At 45.1% G+C, this 17,974-nt stretch overlaps 1 protein-coding gene across 6 annotated transcripts in view; it reads right to left on the reverse strand.

Moving 5' to 3' along the window:
• Window positions 1-1,574: 1,574 nt before the first annotated feature.
• KRAS (KRAS proto-oncogene, GTPase) overlaps window positions 1,575-17,974 on the reverse strand; it is a 42,789-nt gene continuing 26,389 nt past the window's right edge. For 3 of the 6 annotated variants that reach the window (XM_083402365.1, XM_083402367.1, XM_083402362.1), the window contains 3 exons: window positions 16,370-16,529; window positions 7,906-8,029; window positions 1,575-4,435 (listed from right to left, as the gene is read on the reverse strand). In XM_083402365.1, the coding sequence (XP_083258491.1) occupies window positions 7,910-8,029; window positions 16,370-16,529 (280 nt within the window). In that variant the 3' untranslated portion in view covers window positions 1,575-4,435; window positions 7,906-7,909. The remainder of the gene's footprint in view (window positions 4,436-7,905; window positions 8,030-16,369; window positions 16,530-17,974) is intronic. The other 3 variants (XM_083402366.1, XM_083402363.1, XM_083402364.1) reach the window with 2 other exon arrangements.

Raw genomic sequence — 17,974 nt, forward strand, 5'->3', positions numbered from 1 at the left:
TCAGATGTCAGGGGGCAAGCAAGTGGCCCCAGAGGCAGGGGGCTTTTTGGTGTGCCGTTGCTCCTGTGTTGTTGTTGACACGACCAAAGAGCACCCAAAAAGAGCCTTGCTGTACATAACTACAGTGGTGCCCCGCAAGACGAATGCCTCGCAAGACGAAAAACCCGCAAGACGAAAGGGTTTTCCGTTTTCAGAGGCGCTTCGCAAGACGAATTTCCCTATGGGCTTGCTTCGCAAGACGAAAATGACGAAAATTTTTGAGTTTTTTTTTCGCTCCCCAACCCCTTTTTCTAAAGCGCTAAGCTGCTAATAGCCTTTTAGCAGCTAATCCGCTAATCCCTTAAGCCTTTAATAGCCGTTAATAGCCCTTAAACTGCCAATAGCGCTAATAGCGCTAATCCGCTAATGGGCTTGCGTCGCAAGACGAAAAAACTGCAAGACGAAAAGACTCGCGGAACGGATTCTTTTCGCCTTGCGAGGCACCACTGTACACATGTCCATTGTTTAAGCCTTTTTCCCAGTTATGCATTTAAAAAGGGAGGTGGGGGAGACTTTCCCCCTGTGCTAGTGACATTCATTTCACCTGGAATAGCACAGTTAGTAGAGCATGAGACGCTTAATCTCAGAGCCGTGGGTTCGAACCCCATGTTGGGCAAGATTCCTGAATTTCAGGGGGTTGGACTAGATGACCCTCAAGGTCCCTTCCAATGCTACAGTTCTACAATTCTAATTTCTACAACCACTGCTCTTGCAGTTGGATGTTCAGCTGGACATACATCTATGCTGAGGGACCCTTGCGCCTTTCCTCTCCCCCCAAAGAACTGAAAAGGTCTGCTACTATCTGCCTCTGTTTTCAACTGTTAAGCTCACAAAGAGGAAGTACGGCCTTTTAAATGCCAAAGGTGCAGAACTTACACCCTTCCAGGTGAACCACAATTCCCATCATCCCTGAACACAGCCCAGGTTGGCTGTGAATGATGGAGGCTGGAGTCAGGCAACAGGTTGTCCACTACTTCTGTAAACAGCTACTATAGGGTATGATCTAAAGGGCCGCCTCTTTCCATATGAACCTACCCGGACCCGAGATCATCTCCTGGGGCCCTTTTTCGTGTGCCGCCTCCTGGAGAGGTCCAGACGGTGGCAACATGAGAACGGGGCCTTCTCTGCAGTGGCTCCCCGTCTGTGGAATGCTCTCCCCAGGGAGGCTCGCCTGGCGCCTTCAATATTCACCTTTAGGTGCCAGGCGAAAATGTTCCTTTTTAACCAGGCCATGAGCTGATTAACAGCCTTACATCCTTTTAAATGTTTGTGGAAGTGTGGCGGTTCTTGTGTTGTTTTGCTTTTGGTCTTGTTTTTCACTTTGTGGTTTTACTGTGAACCGCCCTGAGAACTCTGGATGGAAGGTGGTATACAAATTTAATAAATAATATTGGCACATGAGGTCACCCCCCTGCTGAAGCGAAGCAAGTCTGGGTTTGGGAAGTGTCTGAGTGTATAAGCCACATGCCTTCCGTTCTATGATCGAAGAGGATCAAGACATGAATAAATTCTGCTTGTGAGAGGAAAAAACAAACTGTAGAAACACAGACTTTTTTATTTATTAATTACAACAGGAGCAGTGTTGTTTTGTGACAAACTTGACAGATTTCATATCGCTTCACAGCACATGCTGCTGATAAAAACATCTGTAAGGGTTTAAATGAACAGTGGTCATTCTTCAGGTGTGACTTAATGTTTCGAGGTCACAGGATTGAAATAAAGACGGGGGGGTTCTCCCCCCCCCCCAAAAAAAATGTCCATCACCTGGGTCACATTGCATATATTTTGCCTCAAATGAAAACAAAAAGCACAATGTACAAAACATGTATTTTTCTTATTTTTTTTTAGTTTATACTATACAAAAATAGTTAAAATACATTCTAGGTAAACACATTGCATTTTAAGAAATAGTCCTAGTAGGAGATTTGGCACTCGAGAGAGAGAGAGAGGGTGGGAAGGAGGCTTATTTTCAACATAAAAACACGACAATGGAATTAAATTAAATTGTTAGGCAGGTTTGGGAAAACTGTACAGCCTAAAGGGCACAGCCCACCAAGTTACTGCTGTTCATTGATTCTGACATCATCTTCCAAAAGACAAAACAAAACGCTACTCTTGGCACCTCAACGCTTTTGTGAAACGCCCCCCCCCCCCCCGGTGTATATTCTATATGCACACACTTGGTCTTAGCCAAAAGGCAGAGATGGCTCATTTCAACAAATCAATCCAATTTGAATTTTTTCCCTCTTTTTTTTTTTTTTTACATTTTCACTTTTAATAGAAAAAATAGTTAGATTTTTAAGCGTGACCCACGGCAGACTGCCTTGGGGAAGTGAGGTTGGGAGGGCTGGGGGAAAGAAACTTGCTTCTGTGAAAAACCCGCAATCCTTACATTCATTCAAGTTGATTGGAAACGCTACAATAAACGGTGCCCAGAAGCAGAAATTATACATAAGGAAGGCTAAGGAGGTGTTATCAATATTGCAGTCAGCAGAACCAAAACCGTTTTGCAAAAAAAGTGCGTTGGAAAACCAGGATCGCTTGCGCCGATCAGTCCTTTTATCACAAACACAGCAGAAAATAAGTTGGGAGATCTCCCCGCCCTATGTAAAAGGCAACAGGAGGTTGCCTTTTATACCACAGGGACAGGGAAGCTGTCGCCATCCTGACATTGTATTCCCAACAACTCCCATCATCCTTGACCACTGGCCATTTTCGCAGGGACTGATGGGCGTTTGAGTCCAGCAACACCTGGGAGGCTGCAGGTTAAACCACCTCAGTTTTCTAACAAAGACCCAGGACCAGCTTCAGGCAAGGGGCTCCCATCGCCTACACCTCAGCAACCGCAAGAGTCAGATGATGCTGGACTACAACTCCCATCATGCTGGCTGGAATTGGTCGGGGATGATGGGTTTTGGAGTCCCAACATCTGAAGGGTACAATGTTGGCTACTCCTGGGGCCATTGCCAACTCAGCCAGCTCTGGCATCCCACATCTGAAAGGGGCTTCTTCTCCTACCCCTTTCCCACAAGCACCATCTTTCTCTAAATGTTGGGTCCTGAGGAGCTCTTGATCCTTGCACCCCTAACACGGTACTTTGGTCCACGCATTGGTGGAAGGTTTCCCAGCTCCCCTCTTGTGACAACTTGAGGTCCATTTTCCTTGCCTGAAGCAGGCCTCCCATGGTCGTAAAAACCAGCTTGCTTCCTCTCAACTCTCTATATAGCGCAGAGGCCCCGATCCTACCGTGTCATGGTCCTCGCCTGCTCAGGAACGCCCTGTTCCTGTAAATCACCTGGGTCTAAAGTGCTGCATTTCAACAGGAACCCAAAACTTTACACAGGGCCTCTGTGGCACAACCGCTGCTGTAGGCCCTCTCAGCCCTCACCATGCTCTAGATACCGTATTTTTGCTCTATAAGACTCACTTTTTCCCTCCTAAAAAGTAAGGGGAAATGTGTGTGCGTCTTACGGCGCAAATGCAGGCTGCACATCTATCCCAGAAGCCAGAACAGCAAGAGGGATTGCTGCTTTCACTGCACAGCGATCCCTCTTGCTGTTCTGGCTTCTGAGATTCAGAATATTTTTTTTCTTGTTTTCCTCCTCCAAAAACTAGGTGAGTCTTGTGGTCTGGTGAGTCTTATAGAGCGAAAAATACGGTAATTCAAATGAGATACCTGTTCCTCCTTCTCCTCCAACCTATGTCCAAGGAGGAAATCCATGGGATGTAACAGGGAAGGGAGGGCCACCATAAGCATCCCGTCTTCTCATTCACCCCTCCTGCTCTTGAATGAAGGGACTACCACCCGGGAAACCATTGCCCCAAGAAACCAACCCCGGGAAACCATTGCCCCAAGCAAAGGCAATTCTACCAGTAAGGCAGTTCCTGCAAAAACAACAGCAGCAGCAGCAGCAGCCAGTCACAACTTCCTAAGAAAAGAAAGGAGGAGTAGGTGGGGGAATCAGAAGACATTAGCAAGTTTCGCATGCACCCAATGCCACCGAAAAAAATGTTCTCGCGTGTTCTTGATTGATCACAGGCATCGCTAGGTTCAAGAACCGAAACTCCAGGAATACTGGCACTTTAGGAATGCTTTCCACTGTCACTTAAAAGCAGGCATCCAGAAAAGGCATCCGATGGGTTCACAAAGCAGGGAGAGAGGGAAGGTGTTTGTTTTAAAGTAATGCTAGAAACGTGTGTGCTAATAATTTAGTGTAATGGTACAAAAATGAATCACGTTTACCGACGTACACCTTAAGGACGAAGGGTTAAGTTGCATTTACATAATTATACACTTTGTCTTCGACTTCTTTTTCTTCTTTTTGCCGTCTTTGCTCATCTTCTCTTTGTGTTTTCTGATTTCCCGGACTAATGTGTAGAAGGCATCGTCAACGCCCTGCAAAGAAATGTCAGACCTTTTAATACCAAATGACGCCTTTTCACTTGAATTGGCCGGGGTTTCGTTTAGCTAATGAAAATGCGATGAGCAATTTCAATAAGGCAGTCATCTTTTTAATAGTCATGAGAAATTGAACAATGGTTGGTACTTGTACACTTTTATCATGTTTTCTGAAGAGCTGAGAGAGGATTTATTTTATTTTATTTTTTACAGATAGTGACCTAGGTGTGGTTCTTGCTCAAAGGACTTGCTCCTCTTTGAGGATTCAATTAGCCAATATATCCCTTCTCACCCAGGACTAAGAAGTTTGAAGCATGGTTTCCAATTTTTGCAACTTTTAAGGATCTGTGTCTCTTGCTGTCCATATTTTCTACCGAATTTGGGAGAATATAATTTAAAAAAGTTCTATGATGTATGTAAATAATGAGTGAGAACATCACTCACACAAACTGCTATGTAGCTGGTACAAAATGTGCGTAAAATGAATTTAAGAGTTTTGTTTTCCCAATTCTAACGATAAAATCATTATTTTGTATGTATTTTATGTGCCCTGCTATTTGTATATATTGTTGTACACCACATATAGTTGATATGAATTGACAGCCTAAAAATATTTTTGTAAATAAAATAAAATAAATATAAAGAAAACAAAACAGTTTCATCTCGAGTTTTGTCTTGTCTGTGTATTTTACATCAGGTTTCCCCTCTCTTATCCTAGGTACCTGATGCTCTCAACTGAAGTAATATTTCTGAGGCAAAACATTACCCCTGGGTGTTTATTATCGTACTATCAAATATGGGTGCCAGCGTCCTGGATTGTTTAATCCAAGATGGCGGGAGACCATTGTGTCCGTAAATGTAGTCTACTGGTGTGTGCAGAGATCATACTGCAGGCAGTTCAAATATCCACAAGGCAAAATCACTGGCGAAAGACTGGTCTCAGGTCTTTTATAGGCAAAAATCACTTTTTTAAACTGAAACAAATACTGTAATCAAAGCAGCAATTCACTGCTGTTGGAAACATTACGGGAGGTCTGTATTTGAGCTAAAAAGAAAGTTGTACAGCTGGAAATGACCCGAAGTACTAATTTTTGACAGTGAAATTGGGTCTTTTTTCCCAGAGAAATCCTACTAGTCCCATTACACCCACATTATTATTATTCTATTCATCCAAAAGTCATAAGTACAAAGCAAGCAAGACCAAGAACATGTCTGCAAGACAGAGAGCATGTTAAAAATAACACCAATGGAAGAAGCAAGCACACAAAGGAAGACTAAAGTTTTTCTTTTAAAAGGGAAACATACCTCAGTTTAAGTCTCATCAGTCCATTCATTCTGCTGACATGTCAACCTGATTATGCCAGCAAGACCTCTCTATCATTCCCATGACATCGTCTCATGTAAGGAAGCTCATCCTGTTCCTCAGATGTTACATTTCTGATGCTTCAACAGGGCATCATTTAAGGGCAGGAAACATCACATCAAATCTGCTCTCAGGCTAGCCAATCAGAAACCACCACCCAATGAAGTATCCCGCTCTGTTTGCATCAGAGAACGGGAACACGCTTACATCAAGTTTGGTTTCGTATACGTCTTCTTCGTCATAAACAGCTCAATATTAACCATCTCATCTCAGGAGAGTGGCTAACTTGAGCTAACCTAGTTATACCATCTGATGGCAGCTCTATTATATCAGACCGTCCCCAAAGTCCCCGTTTGTCACAGTCTTCAGTTTCAGTGTCATAGCTGTCAACGTTTCCTTTTTTAAATGGAAATTCCCTTATTCCGAATAGGATTCCTTGCAAGAAAAGGGGAAAGTTGACAGCTATGTTCATGGTTGACCAGCTGTCCAGAACGCAAAGCGGGGTCCCATTGCCTTCCTGAGTGAGGTTGGCAGTGCTCACCTTTCCAATGTCGCCAGCTGTGGAAGGACGTGTGGATCCAGAATTGGCCTCCACAGTCACTTCAGGACTCATTGTTAAAACCGTGTTTATGGAAGACAATCTTACTCGGCTACGAGTGATCGCCAAAGAAGAAGAGCTCACCTTTCCAGGTAATAATGCCCCATTCAACATATCACAAAGACCACACCTGTCTTCCTTGCATCTTATTAGCAGTTCATGGAACGCAACCCTATGAAAGTTTACCTTCTGGGCAACATTTGGGGGCGAGGGGCACACACCCGTGGTGAGAGAGACCATAGGCACAAGTGGGCACAGCAAGAAATGTCAATTTCCCCTTTGTACACTAGTTTCTTAGGACGCGGGTGGCGCTGTGGGTTAAACCACAGACCCTAGAACTTGCCGATCAGAAGGTCGGCGGTTCGAATCCCCTCCAAGGGGTGAGCTCCCGTTGCTCGGTCCCTGCTCCTGCCAACCTAGCAGTTCGAAAGCACCTCAAAGTGCAAGTAGATAAATAGGTACCACTCTGGCAGGAAGGTAAACGGCGTTTCCATGCGCTGCTCTGGTTTGCCAGAAGTGGCTTAGTCATGCTGGCCACATGACCCGGAAGCTGTACGCCGGCTCCCGCGGCCAATAACGTGAGATGAGCGCCGCAACCCCAGAGTCGGCCACGACTGGACCTAATGGTCAGGGGTCCCTTTACCTTTACCTTACACTAGTTTCTACACACACACCTCCTAGCAAACAAGAGCTCATCATCGGAGATTAAGGATACATCCCACCAGGCAAAACCACTCAAGGTGTGAAGCAAGGCTAGTTGAAACCCCCTTCTACTGCGTTCAGGAGAGGGGCACAACCTCCCGGGAGAACACTGCATGCGTAAGTGCGCTGGATTCGTTAGCAGAACTAATCAGCGAATATTCCTAAGCCTGAGCGGGTAAGCATGTGTTATCTGTTTTCGAGGGACAGACATCAAAAGTTGAGCGGGTTGTTCTTTGAACCCTGGATCGTATAAGTTGACCTTTGCCAGAATCACGGCAGGCGCGTGGGCTTCGGCCCACAATTCTAAAGAAAGCAGCCATTAACCGAGGCAACTGCACACGGCTCGGCTTGTTCCGTTCTGCTAAGGGAAGAGAACAAGAGAAGGGCCTTTGGGGCCACGCAGAAATAGAAGGCATGGAGGCTGCTCACCCCGATATGGCTGAGAGCAAAATCAAGTCTTGAAAATTCAAGGGGCAAGGAGTTTGAAACCTTCTGTGAACTGGCTCCAAACAAAGTCTGTTTCTAAATTTCCTGGCCCACCAGAAAGGGGTTTCCAAAAGAGAAAGGCACATTCTCAATGCACCGTACAAGTTCATCCACAGCTGAAACCACAGAGAAAAACCTTTATATTCTTAAAGGAGAGTGGCGACACTAAAACAGATTGGCTGATACTTACAATCATTTTGAAATTACTGGAATCACCAAAGAGAAGTTTGCAAGTTAGATTTGATTCGTATTGGTGATCAGATTTTTTTCCCCCGCCGAACTTTTTTTTTTTTCCTTTTAAACAAGAACAAAACTTACCCTGTCACATTAAAAGGCATTTTTTAATTTTCACGCACCCAGGAGTCTTTTCTTCTGTGCTGATTTTTCTCAATCTGTACTGGCGGATCTCTCGCACCAATGTATAAAATGCATCCTCCACTCTCTGCATTGTAAAACACAACTCCTTTAAAGCCAGCTTTGGTTAACCAGGATGAAGAGGGTGGGGGCCCAGTCGTCAGAGGAAAACTGGAAATTAGCAGCTACACTCCTAAGAAAAGCAGTTTAGGAGCAATATACAGTGGTGCCTCGCAAGACGAAAAGAATCCGTTCCGTGAGTCTCTTCGTCTAGCGGTTTTTTCATCTTGCGAAGCAAGCCCATTAGCGGATTAGCGCTATTAGCGGTTTAGCGGCTATTAGCGGCTATTAAAGGCTTAAGGGATTAGTGGATTAGCTGCTAAAAGGCTATTAGCAGCTTAGTGCCTTAGAAAAAAAGGGGGTGGGGAGCGGAAAAAACCCCCAGGAATCGCAAGACATTTTCGTCTTGCAAAGCAAGCCCATAGCAAATTCGTCCTGCGAAGCACCTCCAAAACGGAAAACCCTTTCGTCTAGCGGGTTTTCCGTCTTGCGAGGCATTCGTCTTGCGGGGCACCACTGTACTTAGCTACATGTGGGGAAAATGCTTTAGGTACAATCCCATATTCATTACTGTTGATATAAAAATATACCAGTCCTTAAGGGTCTAGATCAGGGTTTCCCAAACTTGGGTCTCTAGCTGTTTTTGGACTACAACTCCCATCATCCCTGACTTGCTAGGGATGATGGGAGTTGTAGTCCAAAAACAGCTGGAGACCCAAGTTTGGGAAACCCTGATCTAGACTAAGGGTGGCTAACCTGTGGCCTTCCAGATGTTGATGGACTTCAACTCCCAGCAACCTCAGCAAATCTGGCCATGGATGATGGGAGTCCTAACAATATCACAGGTTAGTCAGACCCTTTATTCGTCACGTTCACACCTGTTTAGATGTTAACACACTTGATTTCCTAAGATTTAGAGCTTCGCTTGTGTCCAGCGTTCAGGGCAAATGGCAACAGAGCCTCCATTCTCAAAAACATTTTAGGAGCTGGATTTTAAAAATTTATTCCCTTCAGGAAACCCTTTCAATGGGACGTCATCTGCCAAGGAACCTGAGTCCTTTGCCAAAGATTCTGGGCAGGGATTTGAAGAACCACTTTGAGCCCGACGGCTAGATTCAAACTTCACCAGCCTTCTGGAGACAAAAATCCTGGTGATAGGCGAGGCCGAAAGGGGGGAAAGAAACACCACATATTTTCCACATACATTTTGCACTGTTTGTAATGCTGTTTTCCCATCCGATTCCCTTGTAGGGAGATTGAGGTGCATAAAATGTAAGGGAAATACAGACTGCCTTTAAAGATGAACCTATGACAAATGACATCGCATGACTGGAAGTTTGCTTAAGCTGCACTCGCGAGTCGTTTGGTGGGCCAAATTAAGTCAAATGAGGGCAATCACAAACAGTTAATCCCAGACACTGGCCAGGCTTGTTAGGCCTCACCCTGGCAATGTTTTGAATGCAGTGTGTGCACCGAGGAATGAATTCAGCACTGCCCTATGGCTGCGCATTGCAGAGGGAAAGATCAGTATCAAGAATGTTTGTCTGCCGCACCAAACAGCGAGGAACATCTGAGGCTCCCCAGAAAACCATCTGCGAGGTTCTGAGCTAAACAGTCACATCCCCATCTTGCAGTGAGAGAAAGAAGAAGAAAAGCACAGGAAATTTTCCATAAGCACAAGCGCACCCATCCGATCCAACTGTTTTGATTGCCACGATTATTCGAGATGCTATTTCATTCACTTCCCGAAAGGGCCCAATAGCTGGGAAGGTCTCCTCCCCAAAACCCCTGGGGCAGGAGAATGCGGGGAGGGTGGACAACAACTTCCATTGACTGTGTATCCACCCCCCCGCCCAGCTCATTTCAGTGGAGGTCCCTCAGGAACCATTTCAAGGCAACTGGGCCCACCGCCTCCATCCCGATCACCGAGAGCAGGAGTTGCGATTTTGTTTCAGCAATGCAGACAAGATGGAGAAAGAGATCAACACCAAAGAAGGCAAAAGATTGACTAGAGAGGAGCCCATTCTGGGCAAAGCATTTCACCACAAAAAGAAGAAGCAGGGCTTGGGGGAAAGGGTTTTTAAAGAGCCAGTCACACAGGGGAAGCATTTGACTAAGTTGTTGAAACTTTGCCTGTCTCCCACAGGAAACACGGAAGTGGCAGTTTTGCTACAGGCGAGCATTGCAACATAGGAGAGGTTTTTCACACGGAAACGCATACACAAAGGCATGCATGTGCTTCCCGACAACTTTATGGAGACTAGAAAGGGAGTACCACAAGAGTTAGGGGCTTCCTCTAGAACAGGGTTTGCTCATCGGTGGCCCTCAGGATGCTGCTGCTGCTGCTCTGCAACTCCCATCACCATTGACAGGACTAGCTGTGCTGGTAGGAGCTGATCAGAGCTTGAGTCCAAAGAAAAAGGCTGCAGCATTTGCCACTGGAACAGAGGAAAACGCTTCATGCTGAATCAGGTCTATCGAGCTCTGTGTTGTCTGCACTGACTGGCAGATGCATTTCCAGGGTTTCAGACAGAGGTCTCTCCCAGTCCTACCTGGAGATGCTGGGGATTGAACCTGGGACCAGTGATCAAAATTAGCCAGGTGCCAGGCGCATTTTGCACCTGGCTACTGGCCACTTGCGACCAAGTGAAGATGCCAGGGCACCAAGATGGCACCTGACATCTCTGCCACCAGGAGGCTCATGCCTGGGGATCCTTGGATCTGGGCTGTTTTCACACACTAATACCTCATCCTGTAGAATTCTATCGGCTATATTTTATCTGCACAATCGGGATGGATTTCAGGAACCCAAACGCTTTGCTGTAGCTTGTCTTCACTTACCCCACCCCACTGCCCTGCTCACAGTTGTGAAGAATATTCTTACATTATGAACGGTCCGTGTGTCACCATTAAGAAAAATAGTAGGTGCTCAGAGTTCTTAACCGAGCTGAAGGTGGTCATCTGAACTAGCCAGGTCTTTAACTGAGAATCAATCACAGTCAGCCCATCATATGAAAAATAAGATTTTAGAGCCGTCTTGTCCAAAAATGGCGACTAGACATTCTGTTTTGGCAACTGCAACCTTGATTTAAAGAGCCATTTGGTGCCTAGTTTATACAGTGGTACCTCCGGTTAAGTACTTAATTCGTTCCGGAGGTCCATTCTTAACCTGAAACGGTTCTTAACCTGAAGCACCACCTTAGCTAATGGGGCCTCCTGCTGCTGCCGCGCCGCCGGAGCACAATTTCTGTTCTTATCCTGAAGCAAAGTTCTTAACCTGAAGCACTATTTCTGGGTTAGCGGAGATCCAGCACAAACTCCTCTTCGCAGCTTCCTGTGGCCTCATTCTGCAGCCATGTTTTTCCCTTCTCGATCTGCTCCCACATCCAGATATTTTGTGTTTGTGGCTTTTTACTCCTCCAACTCCATCACCCTCAGCCACCCAAAAGTGTCCTGATCCCTTGAGTGACCACCTTTTTCTCTTGTGACCCCCCAAAAAACACCTTTCCCATGCCTTTCTCTCTTACATCAAATCCCTCCTCAGCACACACAAAGAGCAGTAAGCCACAATTTTTTAAAAAAGCAACCATGCTACTGAAGAAAGGGAAAATAAATATAGGAGGAGCCATAGCTCAGGGTGATGTTACCCATCTCTGCTCTACTGGAAAACTACCGTATTTTTCGCTCTATAAGACACACCAGACCATAAGACGAACCTAGTTTTTAGAGGAGGAAAACAAGAAAAAAAATATTCTGAATCTCAGAAGCCAGAACAGCAAGAGGGATCGCTGCACGGTGAAAGCAGCAATCCCTCTTGCTGTTCTGGCTTCTGGGATAGCTGTGCAGCCTGCATTTGCCCCATAAGATGCACACACATTTCCCCTTACTTTTTAGGAGGGAAAAAGTGAGTCTTATGGAGCAAAAAATACGGTATATTCCCATCCACCCCACAAACAAAAAAATCTACCAGATCCCTCAAACGAAGACTAGTTTTCAAAGGAAGAAAAAAAAGAAATTGTCACCGTAATTTCCCATTCTCTCCACACGAGGGGGAACCACACAGTGAAGCTCACCCCGGCTGCATACATAACCAAACATTTAAAGCAAACTGTTTCACCCAAAGAATTCTGGGAACCGCCTGTCACAGAGCCACAAGTCCCAGAACTCACAACGAATTACTGTTTCTAATGGAACCCCCAGATCCAGTTAAAAGCTAGGGGATTTATGCCCCAAAAGTATGGGGCTAGAGGGGGTGTAGAACCTCATGGACTGCACTTTATTGCTTAGCTACAGAAAAGCTGGCAGGGGGAGCCTGTTATGTGTGTCAGAGCACATTAGACGTTTGTTATAGTTATAGCCGTTTGACTAGTCATGTGCGGATGCCTGATTATCATCTTTCAAAGCAACTACTCTATTCCGAACTTAAAAATGGAAAGCGTAATGCTGGTGGTCAATGTTATGTACTGAAGTTCTCACCCTGGGCCAGCAGGGGGATACTGTAGATAGTTTTCACTCAGGTCCACTTCAGTTATTTTAAGCGGGAAACCCTGGGTTGTTGTTGCTACAATGTTGACAGTCGGCTGCCGATAAAAGCAGGCTGGCTGAGCTGTTTGCTGTTCAGTTCTGTTCCAGCTTACAAAATAAAGAGCTGCTTTGGAGAAATCGCTGTGTCGTCTGCCATGTCTGCCCACTATTCAACAGTCAACAAAAGAGGTTTAAAGACTCTCTCAAGGCAAACCTAAAAAATTGTGGTATAAACACTGACAACTGGGAAACACTGGCCTGCGAGCGCTCCAGTTGGAGAACAGCCTTTACCAAAAGTGTCATGGACTTTGAAGACGCTTGAACTCAGGACTAAAGGAGAAATGTGCTAAGAGGAAGGCACGCTTGGCAAACCCTCAGCGTGATCAACTCCTGCCCGGAAAACTATGTCCCCACTGTGGAAGGACGTGTGGATCCAGAACTGGCCTCCAGAGTCACCTATGGACGCATTGTTAAAACCATGTTTATGGAAGACAATCTTACTCGGCTACGAGTGATCGCCAAAGAAGAAGAGACGTTTGTTATAGCCAGCCGTGTAACTGAAATGGCTAGTTTGTTTTTTTTAGAACAGATTGGAAAAATTCAGGAATGGTGTTATCAGTGTGCTTATGGCAGCATTCTCAGCATGTGATATGTCCTCTTAGGAGTATTTCTAAATGCTAGAAAGTGGGAGAGATGATGGGTAAATGGCTAGATTTTTTGGAAAGCACCACTGGAGATGGGGATACTAGGTTCCTTGGGAACTCCAACCCAGTTATTAGCCTGCCCCTTACCACTAAGTGTACCACACATTCGGGATGGGATAAAATACCTTTCAATGGGTACAGAAACTAGTTTATAGCATAGGTCCTGAGCCATATGTGTTGGAACTCCTATTTGGGGACTTCCCTGTCTTTTTCTGGCCCACGTAGGACCAGTCTGGATAGTTAGCCTTGGTGAAGACTTGACATTTTTAACCCCCAAAAAGTTTTTGATTGAGTTTCCATTGAAATGAGGCTGCATTTTAATTTTAATGGTTTAATGCTGTATTTTAATCTTTATTTTAAGCTGTATTTCAATCAATTGTTTTATATTTGGCGTTAGCCGCCCTGAGCCCGGTCTTGGCTGGGGAGGGCGGGGTATAAATAAAAGTTGTTGTTATTATTGTTGTTGCTATCATCAGAGCAGAATAATTCACGCCACACATTTAAAGAAATTTTCTACCATTGTAGCAGTCATGGCTTGCTCCAAAGCATCTGGCGAACTGTAGTCTACCCCTCACAGGGTTACAATCCCCTGCACACTTAACAAACCAGAGTTCCCAGGATTCTTTGTGGAACACAGTGTGCTTGAAATGGACGCTGGGGATGTGGAAAACTTTGTGGTGGCTCATAGTTGCCCCCCGCCGACCACAGAAGGAGGGGCTGGGCACAAGGCAGGCTTCAGTGTTGGCGAGTGCCCATCAGGGCCATGGAAGGTGTCCAAGGATGCCAGGTAAATATGTTTAGTCCCAAACAGCAAAAGCAACTTTACCTTATTTAGAACCGGGTCAACCAACTATGATTTGGGGTGTAATACATTGATGCAGCTCTTTAAAAAGGCCTGAAGGAAATGAATCAAGGGTGAAGTGGAAATCACAGGCTCTTTTAGAAGAGCAAAGCAAGTGGATTGTAATGCAGAGCAAAATCAACGGAACTTTTTTTTAAAAAAAAAAGCAAGCAGAGATTTAAGCCCAGCAACTTCGCAACGATTAGAAAACAAAAAAAACAACAACAGATGATGCACACAGGCTAGGTAACCATAGCCATACGAAATATATCCAGGGCTGTATTCTGCACTGCCAACAGGACTCAAAAGCTATGCGCGCAAAGGAAGGAAGTGCACAGGTCAAATTTTAGATTGTAAGCTCCTTGAGGCAGTGACCTGTGCTCTCGTTTTTCTGCAGGCAGTCATGTGCACATCCATAGCACTGTAATTTGCTTTCAAAAGTATACTCAGGTAACAGTTTTATTTACCAAAGCCCAGGGGAAAGAAGGCAACCCAAAGATGTCCCTTTGGGTCTCTTCCGATTCTGCAATTATTTGATGCTAAGAGGAGAAGGCGAGAAGCAAAGAAGGGGCTTCCTGATCTGGAGCCTCATGCGGTCTCCTGGGCAAGTGGGGCTCCTGGGCAAAGGGAAGATGCCCTCAACCATCCCTTCATCTTTCCCCGCTAAAGCAAGGAGGAAAGCACTTGGGAGGCAGGAGAATTGTCTGCACACATTGGAAACTCTGGCAAAAGTCAGAGCAGATACTGCTATCCTTGTCTCCTCCCTCCCCTGCTTTTTACAGGTGTTTTCTCTCGCAAGCAGCAGCATCTCAAGTGACACACTGCATGCTGGTCCTGGCATTCCAAGGGGATGCAGAGGGAAGGAGGGACTTGCTATGTGCAGAAATCCAGCCAGGTTCTTCTCTGGATCATGAGCATGCAACTGCGTGAATCACAAAAGCCCCTGTAAAAACACCGCCCGTGGGTTTCCTTCTCAAGCAGTTTCCAAAAAAAAAAACCCATGAGGACTAGATGCCGCCTGTTCTCACGCTTCCAGTTCTGTACTTGCAGGGTGAATTTTGCATTTTGTGCAGTGTGTACACACAGCCTTGGACACATTCCAAACATACAGCGGATTTCTGAACATTTATTTTCGGTGAAAAGGAATACAGGGGGAAAGGGATTTCTGCATTAAGGACAGGCAATTACTGAGTTGAGAGGATGTGAGAACCATTTAAAAATGGACGCAAAGCGGCGTTTGCTACCATTCTCTAGTCCTTATTTCGATTTTTAGCTTCGATACCTTATGAACATTAAGAGATCCCACACAGGCAGTTTGCAATTCCAGTATTACTCAGCATGTTCTTATGCGTGTTCAGGGAAACTGTTAATCAGGACACTTACTGTCCTCCGACAATCCACTGTCTGCGCAGCTGGAGAGAAACGTTCAGATAACTCTTGCCGTTATGAAAACGACTAAAAATAACTCAGACAAGGCCTCAGCTGCAACATCCTGCCACTTAGAATGCACCAGATGTTCCTACGAATTCACGCCAGACAAATTAATTCAGCATCTTAAAGGGATCGCAAGGGTTGCAGAGTCAGACCTCTGAACCCAATGCCTTTCCGAATTTGAAGACAAGGCTACCAGGCAGGTGCTGCTCTGGGGCTTATTTAGTGCAGTAAAAGAAGGATTTATGCTTGAAGTAGTCGAACTGCATGCTTGTATATGGATTCTTGCCCTGGATTCTGTTCTTGGCCTCGGGATTCAGGTGATGTGTGTCTGAGGTGGTAAAATCCAGACACACGTCTATCTCCCATAAGGAATCTGTGCAAGGTTCACCACTACCATCCTGGGCAACATCCAGGATGGTTTTTTCTTTCTTTATTTTTTTAAAGTGGAAGCCACATACAACACACACAGAGATTTTGAAATTTTAATTTTGAAGCAGCAGCATACCACTTTAGCCAGTCATGGATTCCCCCAGAGACTCTTGGGAACTGTAGTTTTCACCTCACAGAGCTACAGTTCCTTGCACCAGAAACAAACTACAGTTTCCCAGGATTCTCCGGGGGAATCTGGCTAAAGTGGTGCGATACTGCTTTAAGCATAGGCTGCAGGTGGGACCTCAGATATACAAACTGGCTCTCGAGAGTCAAATAAAATGGAACGTCACTCTGCCTGCTTTCTTGAATCTCAGCTACATGGATTCACAGGTACTAGGAATCCTACTCTTTATTCGAACAGAAAACTCTGTTCTAAACCTCAACAGGAGATGGTTGTTCTTACACACAAGACAACACACACACACAATGTTACCTGTCTCGTTTTCGCAGAGGTTTCGATGAAAGGAATTCCATAACTTCTAGCTAAGTCCTGAGCTTGTTTTGTGTCTACGGTTCTCGAAGGCAAGTCGCATTTGTTTCCTACTAGCACCATGGGGACATCTTCAGAATCTTTCACTCTTTTTATTTGTTCCCTGTGGAGGAGTGGGGTGGGGGAATAAGAGAAGAGCGAGAGACCACTTTAGAGCAAAGTAATATCTGTGGAATTGCCACGGTTACTTCTTTGAAGGAAGAGGTTTTAAAAAGAAAAAGAAGCAAGTTATTTAAATCATCTGTTTTGTTTACTACCAAGGTTTTCATCTGCATTCAGCCCATCTCCAGGGCTCACTGATTTATTTTATTTTATTTTTACACTGCTAACTCACATACAAAATCATCCACAAAAGGTTACACACATCAAATATAAAATGTCAAGTTTACACGAGAAAATATTTAAGTGCAGAAAATGCCAGAAGTAACTCCCTGGTCACAACATTCATCCAAGTACAAAGGCCTGTCGTCTGAAGGCAGGCTTCAAAAGATACCAAAAAATATAGAAGGATGCTTGGTGGGTTTCCATCGGCAGGAGGTTCCACGTTGCTGGACTGTCCACACTAAACGCTATATCTCTCATAGCTACCAAGCAGCCTTATTTACACAGGGGGCAGTAAACACCATTCGCCCAACAGAACTTGGTGATCGAGCAGAGATTTTAGTATCGTAGAGTTGGAAGGGACCCCGAGGCTCGTTTAGTGTAATTATTATTTATTTATTGAATTTCTATACTTCAAATAAAGATAAAAGTCTTTAAGTGTCCTTAGAGCAGCCTTTCTCAACCTGTGGGTCCCCAGATGTTGTTGAACTACAACTCCCATCACCCCTAGCTAGCAAGGCTAGAGCTCAGGGATGATGGGAGTTGTAGTCCAACAACATCTGGAGACCCACAAGTTGAGAAACACTGCCTTAGACCCTATTATTTATGATGTGCTTAGAAGTTTTAGGTGTTTCAACAATCAGACAGTGAAGGCAAAAAGAAAGGGACTAGGTAGACTGATTGAGGCAGACACAAGCTCAGTTTAGAGTTGTGTGCAGAAGCTCAAGATGTTAACTGGAATTGAGGTGGTTGAGAGGCAAATTTATTGAATTTCTATACCGACTATACTGGATGTCTCAGGGCGGTTCACAGAATAAAATAAAAATATAAAACCACAACGTACATAATCAAAATAAGAACAACCACCACACAATAAACACCCCCACACACACACCAAAACCCCACATTTTAAAAGGGCTTAAGTTGTTAAGGGCTCAGGAAGCAAGAAGAGAAGGCACGCAGTGGTGCGATGCGCCTCAGCGGCGGAGAACATGTTTTGCGCATGCTGAAAACGTCCGGCATGTGCAATTCAAAGCTCAGGGAGCAATGCCAGTCTTACAACATGTGTAGAGAGCAAAGCACACAAATTGGGAAGGGCTCTCTCTTGTTCCTGTGGGGAAGCCACGTCACAAGCCCGACGCATGTGGACTTGTGGCCCAAACTTTCATTTCGCAACGCTTGATCGTAATAAAATCTCTAGGCGGTTGTTGACAATGTATTTGTTCA

This window comes from Podarcis tiliguerta (genome assembly GCF_965153285.1).
Source record: "Podarcis tiliguerta genome assembly, chromosome: 10".
Classification (NCBI taxonomy): domain Eukaryota; kingdom Metazoa; phylum Chordata; class Lepidosauria; order Squamata; family Lacertidae; genus Podarcis; species Podarcis tiliguerta.